Source organism: Myotis yumanensis, unplaced genomic scaffold (assembly GCF_028538775.1).
Source record: "Myotis yumanensis isolate MYYU_CA2020_CCGP unplaced genomic scaffold, mMyoYum1.0.hap1 SCAF_1, whole genome shotgun sequence".
NCBI classification, from domain to species: Eukaryota; Metazoa; Chordata; class Mammalia; order Chiroptera; family Vespertilionidae; genus Myotis; species Myotis yumanensis.
Window position 1 is genome coordinate 59,317,463 of NW_027223752.1, and position 19,881 is coordinate 59,337,343.

Below are 19,881 nucleotides of genomic sequence, written 5' to 3' on the forward strand. Positions count from 1 at the left end.
ATATTTTTTTTATTGATTTCAGAGATGAAGGGAGAGAGATAGAAACACCAACGATGAGAGAAAATCATTGATCGGCTGCCTCCTGCATGCCCCACACTGAGGATCGAGCCCGCAACCTGGGCATGTGCCCTGACTGGGTATCGAACTGTGACCTCCTGGTTCATGGGTGGATGCTCAACCACTGAGCCATGCTGGTCGGGCTGTACTCTTTATGGTAGAAACAATAAATTCCTTTATCAAGTCAGTACTGAAAGGATTCAGACACTAGTTCCCATAAAAGCAACACCCATTTTGGGTAGTTCTAATCTGATAAATATGAAGTGAGTAAATAAAGTTGATAATAAGAGTTTTAAATCTAGTCTATATTTTTAAGTGCAGGCAAACATTTAAATGATTTAAAAAAATTTTTTTTACTTCCTTTCACCCTATTTTGGAAAAATTGGATAAATATGCAACCAAATCCACTTTGCTGTTATGGTAAAATCATTAGAAAATGGGGGACATGTGACTGGTCAGCTTTTGTATTAAGTATCTCATGTAATTGAAAATATCTTGGAAAGAACAGGAATTAGGAAATGGCAACAATTTCAGGCACTTATTCTCAGTCTCTGTGGTGATACCCACTTGTCGTTAAAGGAAGGTTGTGTTTCTCTTCCTAGGTCCATCCTCAGCAGCACCGGCTTCTTTTTGAAGTATTTGATGAGAATCGATTGGTAAGTTTATTGTATGGGTGAGAGATACGAAGCAAAGGTGTATTTCAGCCAAGCAGCAAGGAGAAGTGGTTTGGGAATCTGTGACAGTATGGAGATGATTTGGGGTGGTTATGAGAATCCGGGCAATATGGTGAGGTAGCTACAATTTATTTTTCTACTTCCATTCTCCTCCAGGTCCCTCTCCTGATAGTCAGTTCTCAGTAGGTTACAAGGTCTTCCTCAAAGCCTGTGGTGACAGGAGATGACAGGAAAGCCAGCCTCTTTGTCTTGCCTTCTCCCACTCTCATCCTTGTACCCTGGTCAGTGGTCCAGAGCGTCTTGGGTTGTGTCTCCCCTCACTCCAGTGGATTTGGGGGGTTACCTGTGTCCAGTTACAACATCCTGTCCACTCTTTTATCCCCACTCAGCTATGGAGGAAAGCTATCCTCTTTACATCAATAAAATTAAGTCCTCTAAAAGATCATCAGCTCTTACAGAGGCAAAAGGCGAAGTTAAACCTGATTTTTAAAAAAATGATAGTTACAATTTCTGTTTTCCTAAAGACTATCGTGAAGCTCTTTCCTCTTCCTAATTTTGTCTCTTTGGGACCCTATTTCAAACCCTCTTACTCTGAAATCTTACATTTACACATTAAACCTGTAAGATTTGAATATGAAAGTACAAGGACAGTGTTATGTGTTCAAAGCTTATCTGTGATTAAACAGAAGCACCAAAAAAAATAGTTCAACAGTTTTATTCATTTTTTAGGTAACAAAGACACTGGATATTTTTTTTAAAGAATCTGTTTTTAGTATTAGACTACATAATATGTTTTTTCCTTAAATAAATTGTAACTGCACTAGTAACTGAAGATATTTCAAACAAAATCTATTAATTAGCCCTGTAATATCCAGTTGTCCTGATTTGCTGCCAAAGTGGATTTCATCACTGACTGGCAATCTGATATTTTAAGGCCGAGTGGCAGATGTAGATGATTTGGTTATCAATATGGTCAGTTGCAGAGCTTTTTTTTAAAAAAATCTTTACCCGAGGATATTTGTTTCAATTGATTTTTAGAGAGAGAGTGGAAGGGAGGGAGAGGAGGAAGAGAGAGAGAGAGAGAGAGAGAGAGAGAGAGAGAGGAAAACATCAGTGTGAGAGAGACACATTGACAGGTTGCCTCCCACATTTGCTCCTACCAGGGCCAGGGGTCGAGACTTTTTGGTCTGAGGGCTGACATTCTATCCATTAAGCCAAACTGGCTAGGGCTGTTGCAGAGCTTTTTGTTTTCTGTTTATATTTTTGCTTTTTCTATAGACTAGCGAATGGTTGTTTTTTTTTTTTTCCTTCTGTCTCTATAAATCTGTTTTTCTTTTAGATAGGACCAGGTGAAATTTAGTATTGGCGGTTTTTAATTGTGAATATACATACAAAAAGTATATATAACATAATTTTTATTTTAAATAATAAGACAAATATCTGTGCACTGTATTATTCAGCTTAAGAACTGGAACATTACCAAAATCTTCAAACTCCCCTGTGTCCCTTCCCAGTAGCATTTCCTTTTCTTCCCCCACAAGTAGTATAGCACCTTGAATATTGTGTTTATCATTTTTTGCTTTAAATATTTTTATCATGCATATATGTATCCCTAAAAAAAATAGTTTCCTTTTGCATATTTTTGAATTTATTAAAACAGTATCACTCTGTATCTATTCCTCCATGGCATGCTTTTTGGTTAATGTTATATTTGTCAGATTGATCCATAATACATTTTCACTGATGTGTAGTTTTCCTTAATCTGATAATCCCATAATATCTGAATTTATGCCATTATCCACCTTAAGTGTTAGTGTTGTTTCAGTTTTTTTTTTTTTTTTTTTTGCTATTACCAATTAATAAAAATTCTTGCTATGTTTCCTAAACATATCTCTAAAATTCATATTTAGGGTTGACTTGCTGGGTTGCGGTATTACTGTGTTATTTTTTCTGTCGTTATTGACACTGATGTGAACTTTCTCCCTGATTCTTGGGTACGTTCTTTATGTGAGTTATTTGCATTGTCCGCAAGGAGGGATAGCTCATGTTTGTGCTTTTCACCCTAGTTGTCTAGGCTCTTTTTGCCAGTAACTTCAGTATGGCATGACTTTCTTCATTGCCAGAATTGACATTCTCATAGTCTGATCAGTGCATTAAACTCCTTGAGTGTTTAATATGGATAGAGTACTTCACAGGGAATCATGATGTGTCAAAAGAAAAAAAAAAAAAGCATGGTCTCTGATATTAACAATGGGATATTTCTGGAGTTGTAAACATGATATATAAATTTTTTTTTAAACCTTTAAAGCTGAAAACAAAGCCAAAGAACGGATTGATTGGGATAGTACAGATTTCCAAACCAAGCTGTCCTACCTGTGATTTGACACATGAGCTTGTAGCCCTAGACAAATCATTCAATCCTTCTGAAAATATTTTCTCATGTTTAAAAAAATGGTGATAACAATATTTGCCTACCTATCTGATAAATATATTGTGATGATAAAATTAGACAGTGGCTATCAAAGCACTCAGAAAATTTTTCATCATGATTCAAATATAAAGAGTTATTTAACATTCATGGACTCACTCATTAATGCCTCTCTGATACCATATTTTTTATATTAACTAAGGTATACTATTAAGGTGTCTACTGTGCTACATACTCCACTGTGCCTTAGAAACACAGCTATTCTCAAGCTCACTTTACTAGAAAAAAGGAGCAAGAGATAATTAGAACAGGGTGGTATGTGTCATTTTAATCCTCTGATTTGTTGCTAGTTCCAGCAGGAAACTGAAATGTACAGATTACCTGAGATGTCGTACAAACTATAGCCATTTGTGGAGTAACAGGCTTGATTATATAGCAAAAATTGGTCTATTCCATTGTAAATGTCATTTTATTTTTATTCTCCTGTAGCATTCAGAACTAAATTAAAAATGTATTCTTTCCTAGCAAATTCTCTTTGAAAATGTACATTGAAGAGCACAAACACAATTTTTATTGATTTCAGAGAGGAAGGGAGAGGGAGAGAGAGATAGAAACATCAATGATTGGTTGCCTCCTGCATGCCCCCTACTGGGCATGTGCCTACACAGGGAATCCAACTGGCGACCTCTCGTTCATGGGATGGACAATCAACCAACTGAGTCACACTGGCCAGGGCCTCTGCAAAATTTTCAAGCATCATTTCTTCATGTTGGCTGTAGTGCTTTTTCTATTTCTTTAGAGTAGTAGCTGGATCAACTTAAAAAATCCTATATAATAAAAGGCTAATATGCAAATTGTTCCCTTCGGAGTTCGACCAACCTGAAGTTTGACTGCTTGCTATGATGTGCACTGACAACCAGTGTGCGGTGCAGAATGAGGAAGGCCCCGATTGGCCCTGATCACCAGCCAGGCCTAGAGACCCCACCCATGCATTAATGTCGTGCACCGGGCCTCGTGTGTGTGTGTGTGTGTGTGTGTGTGTGTGTGTGTGTGTGTGTGTATAGAAAGCATTAGGCAGCCAGAGTTACTACAGTGACCATTCATCCATCTGTCCAGCCGCCTCTCTGGTGTTAGTTACTTCATGCTTACTTTGTGCCCAGCATGAGCTCAGAAGAAATGTTTAGTTATGGTCCTCACACTTCTGGAAGCTTAAAATCTAGTTAGGGGACATGAAACTGGTGTTTATAGTGAAGCTTACCAAAGAGAAAACATTTATCTGGCCAAATACTTGAGGTTCATTATTTTATATGAACAACCTAGGGAGCTTTCTTTGCTTATGACCTGGAAGTTTTAAGTCACAGGCATGAGCAGTTAGAGCTCACTGATTAGATCTCTGTTAGAAGTGATCCATTCTTTGAATTATCAGATTCCTAACTTAATTCAAGAAGGAAAACTGAAGTCATTTGAAGGCAAAGTGAAAAGATTACAACTTTCCTTCTATAAATAAAAAGTAAGGGAATATTTACTGAATCTGTAAAATTATAAAGGCAGTAGATCATATAAAACCAAGAATATAATAATGTTATTACTGAATTTATAATTTATTGTGTACATTCTAAAACAGTACTGTTTCATTCTGGTCAGAAATATAACTTAATTAATTTCATGTTTTTATTTTTCCCTGTCTTAATTGATTTAAAAAACTGTTTAGAAAATTGTGACTGAGAACAGATCTGTTTTATGGAGTTTTCTTTTTTAAACAAAGTGCAAGTATATATTTTACATATTTGCTTTTACTTAGAGAGAGAAAAAAAACCTTACTTAGAAAAATACAACTTGGGTGTAGTACCATGTGGTGTAAACAACTGAACTATTTTACTTTTTACTTTCCTGTGAATGAGCCAGTATGTATTTATTACTGGAGTTCCAGCTATAAAATTCAGGTAAGGGGTTTAAATATACCCTAGAGTATTATTTAAAAATAAATTTGTTTCTTTCAAATACGGTACCAGCCTTGGTCTATGACATTTGGGACAGAAATTAAAATATTAAACTTTTATTACCTAGTAAACTGAAAATAAAGTAAAGGTTAAATAAATACAAAGCAGAAAAAAAATATATGTACAAAATCACAACCCCTAAGAGGACAAACAGTCTACTGTTCTCTACTATGAGTGCTTTATCAGCAGTAGTAATTCCACCGCAGGGGCAGAGCTGGTACTCAAAAATGTAAACAAGTATGTACTTTGTTTATATAAAGAAATATGCAGCATGGTGTGTATTTCTTTATAGATATCAAACAGCTACATGGATTGTTTCAGTGCACCAGTAGGGGCCAGCAAAGAGTTCTTAGAGTTTTTCAGAACAGAATTGGCATTGAGATATGTTTATTTGATGTGCTACATTCTTTTTAGACTTCTTTACTTACCAAAACACTCTCTTAAGTGAATAAATTGCAGAGACAGTGGGATAAAATATCCTGTGTGCTCAAACTATATTGGGGCATAGTTTTTCTGTCTAATCTGCATATATTTTTAATGGAATGTTTGCTTATGCTATTTCTTGGCAGAGTTTTAATAGTCAAAATATAAATGGCATCATTTAAAGACTGTACTACTTGGCTGGAATAGGCCCCCAAATTATAGGAGAAATGCTTGGTGACAGCTTCTCTTAAACTTTTTTCCCCCTCTCAGCCGTATGCTCGACTTTTGCAATAGTATTACTAGGCAAATTTTGTATTTCTATCCTTCAGCTTTCACTTTGTATAAGAAGTGTTTTGGAAGCTAAAATATTTATCTGTTTGATCTCATGCTAAATTTTAAATGCACACCACAGTTTTGGTATTTCCAAATTGCATAACTGTCGGAACTTATCTTAAAAAACGTAACAGTCTCTATTCCTTTCTACATTAACTTGACTAGATTCCTAGTATGGCTACTATTTGGAAATTCAATCCTCGATTTGATACTCAATTACATGGGGTTTCATTCCTACCAACTTCCTGTAATTCTATCCCTATGGGTAAAAATATTAGTGGTCAAACTGCGCTGGAGAAAGTATAGGCACTGTGATTCCCGTAGTTAAATGTTCATTTAATAGAGCTGGAGTAAAAAAAATACTGTTTCAACTGGAAATGCTAGAAGATTGTTGTTCTTGTGTTACTCATTCATGCAAATTGGAGAAGGTATAATTGAAACAAGGTTGGCAGTGTGCGAGGCAGTGTGCTTGCTGCAGCTGAGCTCAGCTGAAAGGTCGCTGGAAATCAAGTGCTTTGTAACTGAAGGCATTTTGACTACAAGCAATTCAAGACATTTTGGAAGCGGCAGTCTCAGGAATGGGTCGTCTTTTTCTTTCCGTGATATCTGGTATCTAATGTTTTACTTAGGATAAAGCCTACTACTTGAGAACCCTTTCAGGCACCACAAATGATTTTTTCTTTCGACGCAGTGCAGCTGCTTCTAGCCTGTCTACCGACAGAGATCTTTGTTATGACTTTCAGCCCTTAACATGTTTGGAAATGAGAACAAATGGCACAAAGCTTACGATTGCACTTTGCAGCCAGAAGAAGCAATACTTTCCCCTTGTCAGAAACCTCCGGAGATGATCTGGATAGCGATGCTCACATGGGTTTCAAACGACCCACGCGGATTTCAACGTCCAACGTCGTTCAAATGAAGCTGACTCCCAGACAGACTGCGCTGGCTCCGCTAATAAAGGAAAACGTGAAGTCTCAGGAGAGATCAGCTGCTCCTTCACCTGAAAATGTTAATAAAAAGAGCAGCTGCCTCCAGATTTCACTGCAGCCAACCAGGTACGGTAGCTGTCTTCAGTCCAGCAGTGCCTTAGCCGATGGGGAGGATGCTCCGTTTGCCTGTGTCTTGAAGGATGGCATTTACAGCAGTGCTGTGGTTGATAATGAACTGAATGCTGTGAATGATGATAGCTTTTTGAGCAGCCCTGCCATGTGCAGCGGTAGCCTTAGTAACTTTTCGACCAGTGAAAATGGGTCTTACAACAGCAACGGCAGTGATTACGGGTCATGCGCCAGCATCACAAGTGGAGGCTCCTACACCAGCAGTCTCGTCAGCGACAGCAGCGGTTACACTTTTTCGCCAACGGATGAGACGTTTCTTGGTGGAAATTTATCTTCGGACGGCACCTCCAATAGAAGTGTGCCCAACAGGAATATTACTCCGTGTGAAATTTTCTCAAGAAGTACAAGCACAATTCCTTTTGTCGAGGATGACGTGGAGCGTGGACTCGAGATTATGACATTGTCAGTGGGCAAAGACTCGAAAATTCCACTAAAACGTTGTTCATCCTTAGTCATTTTTCCTCGTAGTCTTTCAAATACCCCACCAACGTCTCCAACAAGTACGGGTACGCTTCCAAGCAAAGGATCCTATCAAACCTCACACCAGTTTATTATTTCTCCCGGTGAAGTTGCTCACAGTGAAGATGGTCCTGGTGCTAAGGGATTTCTCTCCACAGCTGTCAATGGGCTTCGGCTATCGAAAACGATCTGTACTCCCGGAGAAGTAAGAGACATACGGCCACTTCACGGGAAGGGCTCATCACAAAAGAAAATGGTTATTGCAAATAATAGTCCAAATCAGACTGTCTTTGAAAAGGCATCGGAAGGATATTCGTGTGTCTCAGTGCATTTCACCCAACAGAAAGCAACCACATTAGATTGTGAAGCTGCGAATGGTGATTGTAAACCAGAGATGTCAGAAACCAAGCTTAATTCTGATCCAGAGTATATGAAGCTGACGGATAGGACATCTGCATGTTTACCATCCTTCCCAAATGTAGATTACCAAAGAAATAGCAATGGACAGTTGGAAAGACCAAATTTACAGATAAACAAAAGCCATGCTATTTTACAAAGAAGTATTTCATTAGGAGGAACTTACCCAAATGTTTCCTGTTTATCCAGCCTTAAGCACAATTGTTCTAAAGGGGGACCATCTCAATTACTCATAAAGTTTGCATCTGGAAATGAAGGTAAAGTTGATAATTTACCAAGTGGCAGCAGCAGACGTTTCACAAATGAACTATCTAAATCTTCGAAGCATTCTTGTAAGGTAAGTTTCCTTTGGTCTCGGTAAATGTTAATTTATATTAGAATAACTTTAGGAAATAGTTGGTTAAAATTTATTATAACTAAACAGTTTTATATACTTTCCTGGTCCTTAGCTAGCAAATATTTTTGTAGTAATGAACTTTATATTTGTAAATCTAAAGAACCTCTTATAATTTGTCACTCTATTTATTTTACCAATGTAGAAAATATTCATTAAAAAAAAACTTTCCAAAGTGATTTAGGCCATAAAACATTTCTGTAGCATAAAAACAAGCTTTAAATAATAACACTTTACCTTGGTATATTTACTTTTCCCTCCCCTCAAGTGGCATCATATTTTAATGTCTAACTTCATTTTTTATTCCAATTTTCAAAATGCTTATTTAGTACTCGCCCCTCCTTAATCATTGTGACATAAAGTAAAATGTAGAATGCATATTTAAAATATATTTTTTTTAAAAACCTATGTGAAAATCTTGTTATAAATGAACATGGAGAAAACTGGTTTTTTTAATATGAATTTATTAGATCATTGTTAAAAACTATTATGTTCATATTTGAAGCAGAGGAAAAATAAATGGCATTTTCATTTGTATATACCCTTAACCACAGGAATTTTGTTTCCACCCTATTTTTCTTTAGTTACCAGTTAAGACTGCCTTCTAGAATGTAACTTACTCTTTCAACAATATTAAAATTTAAATTTTATAATTTTGAATCTGGTTTCAATTGCTAGGTATTTCCCATAATTTTCTAGTTACCTTATTAATTGTTATTTTGATAATTTTGCTTTATTTTATTAGTAATTTTACTCTAATGAATCTCAACCAAAACATTTCTTTATGTAATGTGGCCTTTCCAAAGTATCTTAAGTGTTTGGACCTTAAATAGATTTAAAACATTTTTGTGTTTGGCAGGTCTGGCCAGGATATTAAAACAGTTTTAATACCGGAAAATTAAAAAAATATTCTGACTAAAGCAATTCTAGATGACAGTACAAAACAATTTTTTTTTTTTTTTTGCGGGTGGAGGAGGAGTGGAAACTTATCAGTTTATCTGTGTTTATATAACACTCAATATCTATATTAAAGATTAAAAAAAAACTTCTGGATAAGTAGCTTAAAGTAAATAAAATATTCAGTAATTGCTAGTTTGTTTTCTCTTTTGAAATCTGGTAAATATAATCATTGTTACCCAATGCTTCAGATGTTAATATCAGCAACTACTTTACTGAAGATGAAAAAGGTCAGATTTCATATTCTGATCTATTTTTTAGAATTGTTAATTCTGTTTACAAAACTGTTTAAAAATCAGCTTTTAGGAGATGATAGTCTACTTAACTGTTTTGCCCCCTAAAAGAAAGCAATGAAGTGATACTATGAAGAAACATATATTAATAGTTTGCTAATTGAATTTACATGTACCTTGTAAATTTATTTTACTTTTTATGAAATAATTAATCTGCAAGGAATAATTAACCCAGAAATACTTATAGAAATATCCTTAAAATAGTTGATTTTGTGGCAGTGGTATAGTTTGTTGTTGTTTATGCTTTTGAAAATAGTATTTTTAATGTTTTTAATAAAGTGTGACTAAATACTTTTGCATGGCTAAAAATATGCACTTTTATTGGTTTTATTTAACTTAGTAAGCTTACAAATATTTTTTTTTTGTGACAGCCAAATGCCTAGCTTTGTGCAGATTCTATTTTTTGGGTAGATTATTGGATTATAAAATAGTTCAAAAGTGTGTAATTTTCCAGAGTGCTTGAAATTGTTCTCTTTTTAAGTATTTATTAAACAACTTTTTATAAAAGTATAAACAATATAGTGACCACTAAATTCAACATATACTAGATAGAAATTGATCTAAATGATTAATGGTAAGTCAAGGGCTTGTTTTAAGAGGAAAGTACTAATGTTTTTTCTAAACATAGCAGTGGCAACAATAATGGGATTTTAGAAATAATCCCATGTTTATCAATAATTATATATTAATCTAATTATAGTGGTATATTGTAACTCATTTATAAATAAACAGCTCCCAAAATATTTCCCATGACTCCAGTTAGTCTGGGTTAGTGTTCTGATATGCTGAGTCTGGATTCACATTTAACAAGTTGATATTAGAGTAGCATTTAGTAATGTCAGCTATCTGTACCGAGCAGCCGTGAAATTAAATCACTGCTTTGGTCAGGGACCCTTGATTCTAAAGCACTAGAGGACCACATATTCTTTTCTTACGTGTTAGTCTCTAGCAGCATAGGATCCATTTTCTAGCTCTCTATAATTAGCAGCCCATTAATGGCTACTTTTTTAAATTGAGTGACAACTTTTACCTGTATCTACGACAAGGCTCTGTTCTGTGTTTACAACTTAGAATGAAGATGAGCCTTGTAGTCTGCATGATGGTGTTTATTTTATTTATTTGCTATCAAAGACTATACCAATAACTGACATGTTTACTACATGCACTTTTTGAAAAACAGTATTACTTTTGTAATGGCTTTTGACCTGAAAGTAGGTATTTGATGTTTTAACATTGTATGTAATATTTTGTCAGGTCTATCAAGAAGTAAATCAAGGAACTAAGGTAGTTTTTATCCAGTTATAGAAATTACTATTCATATTTCTAAAATCTGTGTAATAGTTTACTCATTATCATTTTATTTTTCTCTATCTGTTGTTTTCTAAATCTCATATATTATGTTGTGTGAGGATACTCAGAGTTTTCATTACCTTATTATTTAAAATACCTTAGCATTTTGCCCAAAGTTATATATTTCTTCCATTCTTCACTATATGCATGTTTTTATCAGAAAGTTTGGCTTTACATTTTTTCTTTTTGTTATGAAACTTTTTTGTCCATTTTCTGTTACTTAATCCTGGGTAGGTAAATTGCTTAAGCTTAGTATAGTAAGACTTTAAAAGACTATGTCTCAGTGCTTTCAAAAGCCTTTAACACTAATCTCAAGATTATAAGTTTCAATAATTTAGGTGTTCTTCCTAAAATAAATGTCTTAAATATGTACTTATTTTAGTGTTCCATTATTTTCTTGGTTTTCATTTTATTAACTTTAACAGCATATTTAGAGACATTTGGTTAAATTTATTTTGAACAATACTTAATCTTTCCTATAAAAACCAATGTAGTTTTGCTCTGGCCTGTATGGCTCAGTTCGTTAAAGAATTGTACTGTGCACCAAAGCGTTGCTGGTTTGATTCCTGGTCAGGGCACATGTCTGGGTTGTGGGCTCCTTCTCTGGTGGGGAAGTGCAGGAGGCAGCTGATTGATGTATCAATGTTTCTCTCTTTCTCCCTCTTCCCTCCCCCCTCCCCCGCCTTTACTCTCTTCCTCCCCTCTTCTTTCCTCTCTCTCTAAAAAAAATCAATTTAAAAAACCCAATATAGTTTATAAATATTGACTCTCAAACTGTGATGCAACATTGTTAATGACCAGTTTTGGAAATTTAGTGAGAAATTTATGCTTGTATATTTCTTAGAACTGAGGGACTATAATATTAATTTCAGAGTGGGCCAAGGAGTTGAATTGTTTGCTTCAAAAATACTTTTACTTTCTCTGTAGATGTGTCTTCTTTAATTCATCCATTTAGCACACATTTGAGTCCCTACTATTTACCAGGCACTGACCCAAGCACTGGGAATAAAAGATAATAAAGTGCAGTGTCTATTTTAGGAGCTCCCGTTCTAGTAATAGAGACACACTGGTAAAGAAAAAAAATTCCAGTGTAATGTGCGATGTACTGAAATAGAGGTGTGTACGAGAAAGTGAGAAAGATGAACAGTGTTTGTCTGGAGAAGAGCACCTGGTTGGTAGAGGAAGGCTTCGGAGAGGAGGTGACCTTTGAGCTGAGTCTTAGTAGGTGAGTTGGAGTTCCCCAGGCAGAGAAATCAAGGAGGATATGCTGGGGCAGTGATGCTCAGCTCAGCACTGTTGACCTGTAGGGCGGTTACTTTTTGTTGTATGGGGTTGATCTGTGCCTTCTAGGATGTGTAGCAGCATCTCTGGCCTCTACCCACTGGAGGCCAGGAGCACCCCTCTTCCCCAGTTGGGACAGTCAAAAAATGTCTCCAGTCATTGCCAAATGTCTCATAGGGACAAAATTGACACCTGCTGGGAATCATTGCTCTAGGCCAGCAGTTTTCAACCCTTTCCATTGCATGGCACACATACAGTAATTACTAATATTCTGCGACACACCATAACATATATTTTTTTGCTGATCTGACAAAAAATAGGTATAATTTTGATTCATTCATACTAGATGGATACTTTTGTGTTGGCTGTTATCATTTTTTTATTTGACAATTTAAGGGAAAGGGGATCAGTGCACTGACTAAATGGTCAGGTATTGCATGTCTTAAAAGTACTTGTGGCACACAAGTTGAAAACCACTGCTCTCGGCAAAAGCCGTCAGTTGCACAAGCAAGGCCAGTTGTGTGAAAGAATCACCCTACAGGGGGTTGAGTGTGACTCAAGCATAGGAAGTCCAGGGATATGGGAGGAGATGGTGAACTAAAAGTGGGTTGGAGTCCCCTTGGGTGTGATCCCTCATGCTGAAGAGAAAGCAGCGTTAGCCTCCTGCGCACGGAAAATAGGCAACGGAAGTCTTTACTTGCAAGTGTAATGTGCTCATTTCTGCGCTTCTAAGTAATACTTTTATGACACTGTGGATTATAAATGAACCAATTTTTTTTAACTTAGATTTTTGGGTGAATGGTGATGTCATGAACTGAGATGGGGTATTCAGGAGAAGGGGCCAGATTGGAGAGTGAAGAGGAAGTCAAGCACGATTAAGTTTATGTACTGGGCGGCTGCCCTGTCAAGTAGGGCAGGTGGAGATACAGGACCAGTGCTCAGGGGAGATACCTGAACTGGAAATGGAGGTTGGGAGTTAAGAGTATAGCCAAAGCCTTACGTAAGGATGAACTGGAAAATGAGACAAGGATTGGGGGTGGGGGGTGGGAATAAATCAGAACTTTGGGACCACCAACTCTGGGGAGACAGTGGAAGAAGAGATAAAGAGGAGACGAAGAAAGAGCCACTAGAGGGCAGAGAGTCCTGGAAAGCATGAAGGTGTGGAAGGCAAGGGAAGGAAAAATTCAAGGTGGGCAGCATACAATGCCACAGAATTTATGTATCCTTCGAATGTGGCAGAAAGGAGGTCCTTGGGGACATTAGCAAGAGTATTCTCAGGAAAGTAGTGAAAAAGCCTGGTTGGAATAAGAATGAAACAGGTAAGGAAGCAAAATAGCAAGTGAAGGTTGCTTGCTAAATGTCACCAAATAGGCATGAGATACTGAAGGCAAGGTATATATTTAGTGGCTACTATATAGAAGACAGTATTAGGTGGCTACAACACAGATTCTCTTACTACAAGAACATTGTAGTCTATATTCTGAGGGGTGGGGGGAAGCTGTACCTCTCTGTTCTTTCATCTTAGAACTATAGAATAAGGGAGTGTACACGGCAAACACCAAAATGGAGATTCAGCAATATGAAATGAAGGAAATTAGAAGTGAAAACTTGAGGCCACCTATGAATAGTCACAACTCAGTTTGAGCAGCACTACTCTTTCTTAGTCTCCTCCCTAACACCAAAAATAAGACAAAGCTAAAACAGAGCTTCCATGTAGAAAACAAGTCAGGGTTTAAGGCCTATTCCTGGAAACCATTTGGAGAGTAGGCACCTTTGCCTTTATGTCACTGGCTTCCTCCAGGATATGGAGCCTACCAGATGCCAGCTATTGTGGGTCCTCACCCTTGTAAACCCACTCACCCCTTACATTGTGCACGAGAGTGGAACAAGGTAGAGCAGGAGAAGCCAGGACCAGGAGCCAATTTAGGCAGAAGGGGCTTGGCAGAGTCCCTGGGTGTGGCCAGCCAATGTGTTGAGGTCAGGAGGGTGGTTAGCAGTTAGGAGCAAATGAGTGCTGAGAAAGTGAACCAATGATGTTGTCAACATAGCCAGGAAATACCTGAAGTATTGCTCAAGTGTATGATTCAGTATTCTTTGTTTGCCCGTGTGTGAGATTGGAAGACTATGGTCAGATGAAGACAGACACGTGAGAGATGTATAAAAGAAAGCCTTTCAAAACAGGAGGTGAACAGATCTATCTCGATTCAGTGGCATCCTTTGGGGAAGGCCCTCAACATGGGAGCCATTATTGAAAAGCAATTTTACCTTCAATGAGATTTAACTAAATGGCTTAGATGTAACTAGAGCAGGTCTGAGAACTTGGAAGGGCAAGCAGTAGCATGTCTGTGTGCCTTGTAGCTCAGTTCATGGCAAGTCACAACAAAGAACACCTTGACCAAGAGGATGTCTCTATTTAGGCTTGAGGGTATCTGTGTGGGGGGTGTTGTGGGGGGTGGAGATCAAGCCTTTTCTTGACTTAGATGTATTACAAAACCATAACACTCTGAAATATTTTGTGCTTACCTTAACAGAAAAAAATACTACTAAGCAGCAACAAATTTACATCAAGGATATTGGTAGTAGAGCAGACAATGTCTTTAAATTCAGTTGTTCATTAAGTAAAGAAATATTTTTAACAGAATTTGTATCTTTAGTCTCCCTTACAGAAGCTGAGAGTGTAACATTTTATGATATAGCTAAAATAATATTATCCAGGACTACTTAATTTTTTTCTTTTCTTTTTCTCTCAAATTTTTATTGGTAGGTATTGCCTTCTAATGCTTTAGGGGTTGCAGTTGGAGAGTGGTGTGTTAAGTTGTCAGTTGTTAAATGCAGATTCTGGTTCAGTAGGTCTGTGGTGGGGCCTGAGAATTCCATATTTCCAACAAGCTCCCAAGTCATACCAGTGCTACTATTTCCCCAAACACACTTTGAGAAGCAAGGTTTAGGACCATTCATTTATGAGAGTAGTAATACAGTTCATAGTTGAAGTATTCAATGGGTCCCTCTCCTGCTTTTACATTAAGAAGAGCTATAGGCATACTGTGGCCAAGGCCAAATAATTTGCAAAGAGATTTAAATCCACTTAGGCATTTAGAGTAGTTATTGATTGAGACCATGTAATACATGAGAGATTGTCCAGACCAAGAAAAATCCGTGAGCAAGGTTGCCTACCTGCCTCATAAAAGAACCTTAATAATATATTCTTTCAGAATTCTATTAAATTTCCCAGGTTTACCTTTTAGTTTCATCTAAGGACTTAAAAACATTGGTCTATAAGGCATGCAGTTCTACTTAAAGAAATCTATTTAGTTCATCATGGCTGTTATCCTAGTTTATTTGAAACGTTATATTTTTCTTCATTATGCTGGCTTATTCAAGCAACATCTTCTATCCTCTTTGTGAACATTTTTAGTCTTTTCAATATTCTTTTCTCTAGCAGTGCCAGATAAGGTACTACTAAGAATGTTTAAATATTGCATATGGTTTATGTAATGAATTGAAACACCATATATAATACATGCTGATTATGAACTGTCCTTTTGATAGCTCTATAAGGAAAAAGTTTAAAAATTCTTTATGTATAACTTTAGTGCTTCTTAAAATTATACATTACTTCTCTAGTATAAATCAGTATATGAACATCTTAGGAACTGTTCTTCCATTCAAGCAGCTTAAGAAACCTTATTGATGGCTGGATTTTTGTAGTCTTTATGGCTACCAAATGGCTTAGCTTAATTTCAGGGAGCCTCATAAGATGAAAAAAAAAAAATGAGAAAAAGGAAACATAGCTAGAAAAAAGTTAAAGATGGAAATAGATAGGCAAGCAAGCAGGCAGGCAACTGTAAATTTTCTAGAATTGATGAGAGAAGAATTCTAGACAAGGAATTAAGCAAATGGGTAATCTTTCTGGGCTCTGATTTACTAGAATGTGATTTCCTTGTCTTATTCGCTGTTAGAGCACCCAGACCTAGAACAGTGCTTAGCTCAAACGAGACACTCAACAGACATTTAGTAAATTAATGAATGAAGCCAGGAGACCCTTTGGGATGGGGTCGAGGTGACTGGAGAACCCTGAGCGATGGGGGTAGCCAGACAGCCTTGCACAAACAGATAACCCAACTAGGATATTCAAGTGATGACTGTAATGATGAGTGGGAGCTACTTGATGCTTCATGCTTTGCACGAAAGAGTGGCACTCTTAAATGAATACCTTGTCCCCGGGGTGGGTGCCAGTGGAATATTATGATCGTGACTCAAGGATTAGTTTCCACAGTGGAGTCTGATTCATAGCCTACGTATTCCACTAACAGCTACTGTAGAACTATGTGTCTGGATAGAGGTTCAGACCGAGTTTTCTAAAGAGAAGATTGAGAGGGCCAACACTTTTAGGGGTACTTAAACAAAGGCCATTTGGCTGGCTGTAAATTTATCATTGTTTAATAAAACGACTGCATTCCAGACTTGATATAAAAGCTGGGTTCTCAGAGTCGTTCCTGGAGTCTCAAGTAACTGTTTTAGCTGAGAATGACCTTTACCTTTTGTACCAAGAGTGAAAGACTGAACCCTCTCAGACAGTCACAGAGCTTAATGGAAACTCAAGTCATCTTCAAAGCAAAGGAGTTTCACAAGTATTTATCAGAAATAGAATATGTGCCTGCTGTAAGTGGCAAATATTATTCCTGGCATTGATGAGTTTATAATTTAGATGGGAAGACAGCATAAACCATTGAAATAAACAAACCAAAGTACAATAATGTGTAATATGTAATAATATCCCTATACTTACTTCAGACAGGTGAGCGCCTAAGGTCTGAGATATGTGGTTGCCTGTATAATTTTAAACCAGCTTTAATTTTTATCAAGATAACACATGTGCCTATTTTTAAAATCAGGTGTTATTTCTTTGAAGATGTCTCTGTTCTCTCTGCCTCTTGGATTGATCTGATAATTTCCTATTCTCTCCTGTTTTCTGTCTCTTGGCCTTCTTATCCTATTTTCTGGAAGATTTCCTTCAAGTTTCTCTTCTTTAATTTTACAATTTTGGTTGTTTTAATTTCTGTAGTTTTATTATGATTCCATGTTTTTATTCTTATTTTACAAATACTATCTTTTTTTTTTTTTACTGCTGGTATCTTCATTGAAACATTAAAATATAATGCTATCTATTGGGGGAGCATGCTGGAACATTCATTACATAGTTAATAAGAGTTTCATTTAGTGGTTCTGGTCTGTATTGAAAACAGTTTGCCAAAGTCTGCTTGGTGCGTATTACATCTGAGAGTCTTCAAACATTTAACTACCCGTATTACAGAATGAGCAACTAATTGAAACACTCACAGGAGACTGTTCTAGACAGAATTTGCTAGTAGAGTTTAACAAACGTATTGAATGAATACAGTCGTTTATTTTAGAATATTTTGTTTCAGGTTTGTTTTGTTTTGAAATGGGCCCTACATTGTCTCTGGTTCCTGTGGGTCAGTTTGTTGTTACTGTTGCTTGTTTCTTGCTGTTTTTGGACATTTTTCTCCAGGAGCCCAGTGCACCTTGCTGTCTGTCCATATTTGAGAAGGAGTCACTGAAGTGACCCGGAGGCCCTGTCGCTGTGTTGTGTGGGGCTTCGCAACGAGTGGGCTTCATTGTAGGGAGACCTGTCACTCAGCATCTGGAGGCCTTTCTCAGAGATCAGTTTGTTCCTCCAGAAAAGGCACTCCCAGTGGTCACCCAGGGATGTTTGCTAGCCATGGAAATGAAAGTGACTTCTTTCTATAGGTTCTGAAGCTGAGTTAATTCAGGGTAAAACATGTCTTAATATTTACTTACCAAATTCCTAAGGCCTGAGGATAATTTAAATAATTTACTGGTGCAGTAAGTGAGGGGCCTGGTTTTCATACCTGTTGTCTGAAATATATTGAATACATTCTATGAGTGAAGATACTTCTAGAAAGACTAAATTAAATATTCTTTTTAAAAATATATATTTTATTGATTTTTTTGCAGAGAGGAAGGGAGAGAGATAGAGAGTCAGAAACATCGATGAGAGAGAAACATCGATCAGCTGCCTCCTGCACATCTACTGGGGATGTGCCCGCAACCCAGGTACATGCCCTTGACCGGAATCGAACCTGGGACCCTTCAGTCTGCAGGCCGACGCTCTATTCACGGAGTCAAACCGGTTTCGGCCTAAATTAAATATTCTTTATAATAGAATATACGGTTTCCTTAACATATTGCCCAACCTTTTACATTTCTTGGCAATACACTTAAATGTAAGTGTGTATGCCTGTCACTCTGAGGAAGAGAATAGACCTATTAAAATGGGTTGGGAAGGAAAAAGAGACCATAATGACCCTCTACTAGAATGTATTATTGTATGCTCACTGCCACCAGAACTTAAAACTTCAACTGTGATATTTTTTAATTTGGAGAAAATCCTGCTGTATGCTTTTAAGCTCTTAACCCTCTATGTGTATCTGTAAAACTTTAAACCAGGTAACATATATTATACACTTTTCAAACAGCTCTCTGAGATAGTGGTTCTCTCCATATATGAGATAAGGAACAAGCGCAGAAAAGTTAGAATGACTTAGTCAAGATCATAAATCTAGTCCATGTCATATATAGGCCAATGTTCAGGTCTATTATATGTTCTACAGCACTTTTCTGCAGCATCACAAGCCCAGAGGACTTTCATTCTACCCCGCAGCAGGGGGAGTCCACAAAATAAAGCTGCTTAGGGCAGGTTATTCTAGTAAAAGTAGCATCAGAAAGAAGAAAAAAGTGAGAATTGTCTAAAGGAAAATTTCCACCTGGACTCACTACCATCTGATGATGAACTTTTACCCTCTGTAGACATATAGTCCGGTCAAGTCCTTTCTTATTGCCATTGGTGAGTGAAAGCTACATTCAAGGATTATTGTTTGAGCACATTTTTACTAGAGAACCAGTTTATCTTTCAAATATTTTTTCTATTTTTCTGACTTATGACTCAATATTTATCATTGTGCTGTTCTTTCTGATTGTTTTCATTGATCAAATAGCACATACTGTGTTTCTACCTCCTAAAACACTGTTTATGAGTTTCATTCTTATGTTCTTTTTCTTCAGTAACTATTATAAACTACCTAAGTCATATACTACTTATATTTTTTGTTTAATTTTTCTGGAAAATTTCAGACACACACAAAGGTAGGAAGATTAATGCATTGGGCCCCCTTGTGTGTCTCCAGTGAACCCCCAGTTTCAGAGTTATCAACATTTTGACAACCATGTCATTCATCTCCTCTCCTCTGCTATTGTTTTTTTCCCTTTGGGTGACTTCTTTCTCAAGAGCATCCTTGAAAAGCTTAACTCAACCTTTCCTTAGGTATAATAAGCCAACCTATTTTTAAAAACGGGGGTGAGGGGAATTATGATTCTGAACACAGAAGGGTGAATAAATCAGTCAGCTCAGGGGAGCTTTCTGAATCCCAGGGCAAGAACTAAACACAAAATCTTAAAACCAGAAAGTACTGTTTCACTGAAAAATTTTCTAGAACGCCATCTGGGAAGTACAGTGGCCAGTAACCACATGTGGCTATTGAGATTTTAATTAATTTAAATGAAATCATATTTAAAATTCTGACCCTCATTTGCACTACCCACATTTAAGTGCTCACAGGTGATTAGTAGCCATTATTGCAGAAGGTCCTATTGGC

At 36.9% G+C, this 19,881-nt stretch overlaps 1 protein-coding gene across 4 annotated transcripts in view; it reads left to right on the top strand.

Annotated features, from left to right (window-relative positions):
• Positions 1-19,881, top strand: part of NEDD4 (NEDD4 E3 ubiquitin protein ligase) — a 132,377-nt gene that overhangs the window by 49,917 nt on the left and 62,579 nt on the right. For 3 of the 4 annotated variants that reach the window (XM_070422168.1, XM_070422176.1, XM_070422186.1), the window contains one exon: positions 660-713. In XM_070422168.1, coding sequence (XP_070278269.1) covers positions 660-713 — 54 coding nt within the window. Of the gene's footprint in view, positions 1-659; positions 714-6,686; positions 8,247-19,881 lie in introns of those variants that run through there. The other variant, XM_070422195.1, reaches the window with a different exon arrangement.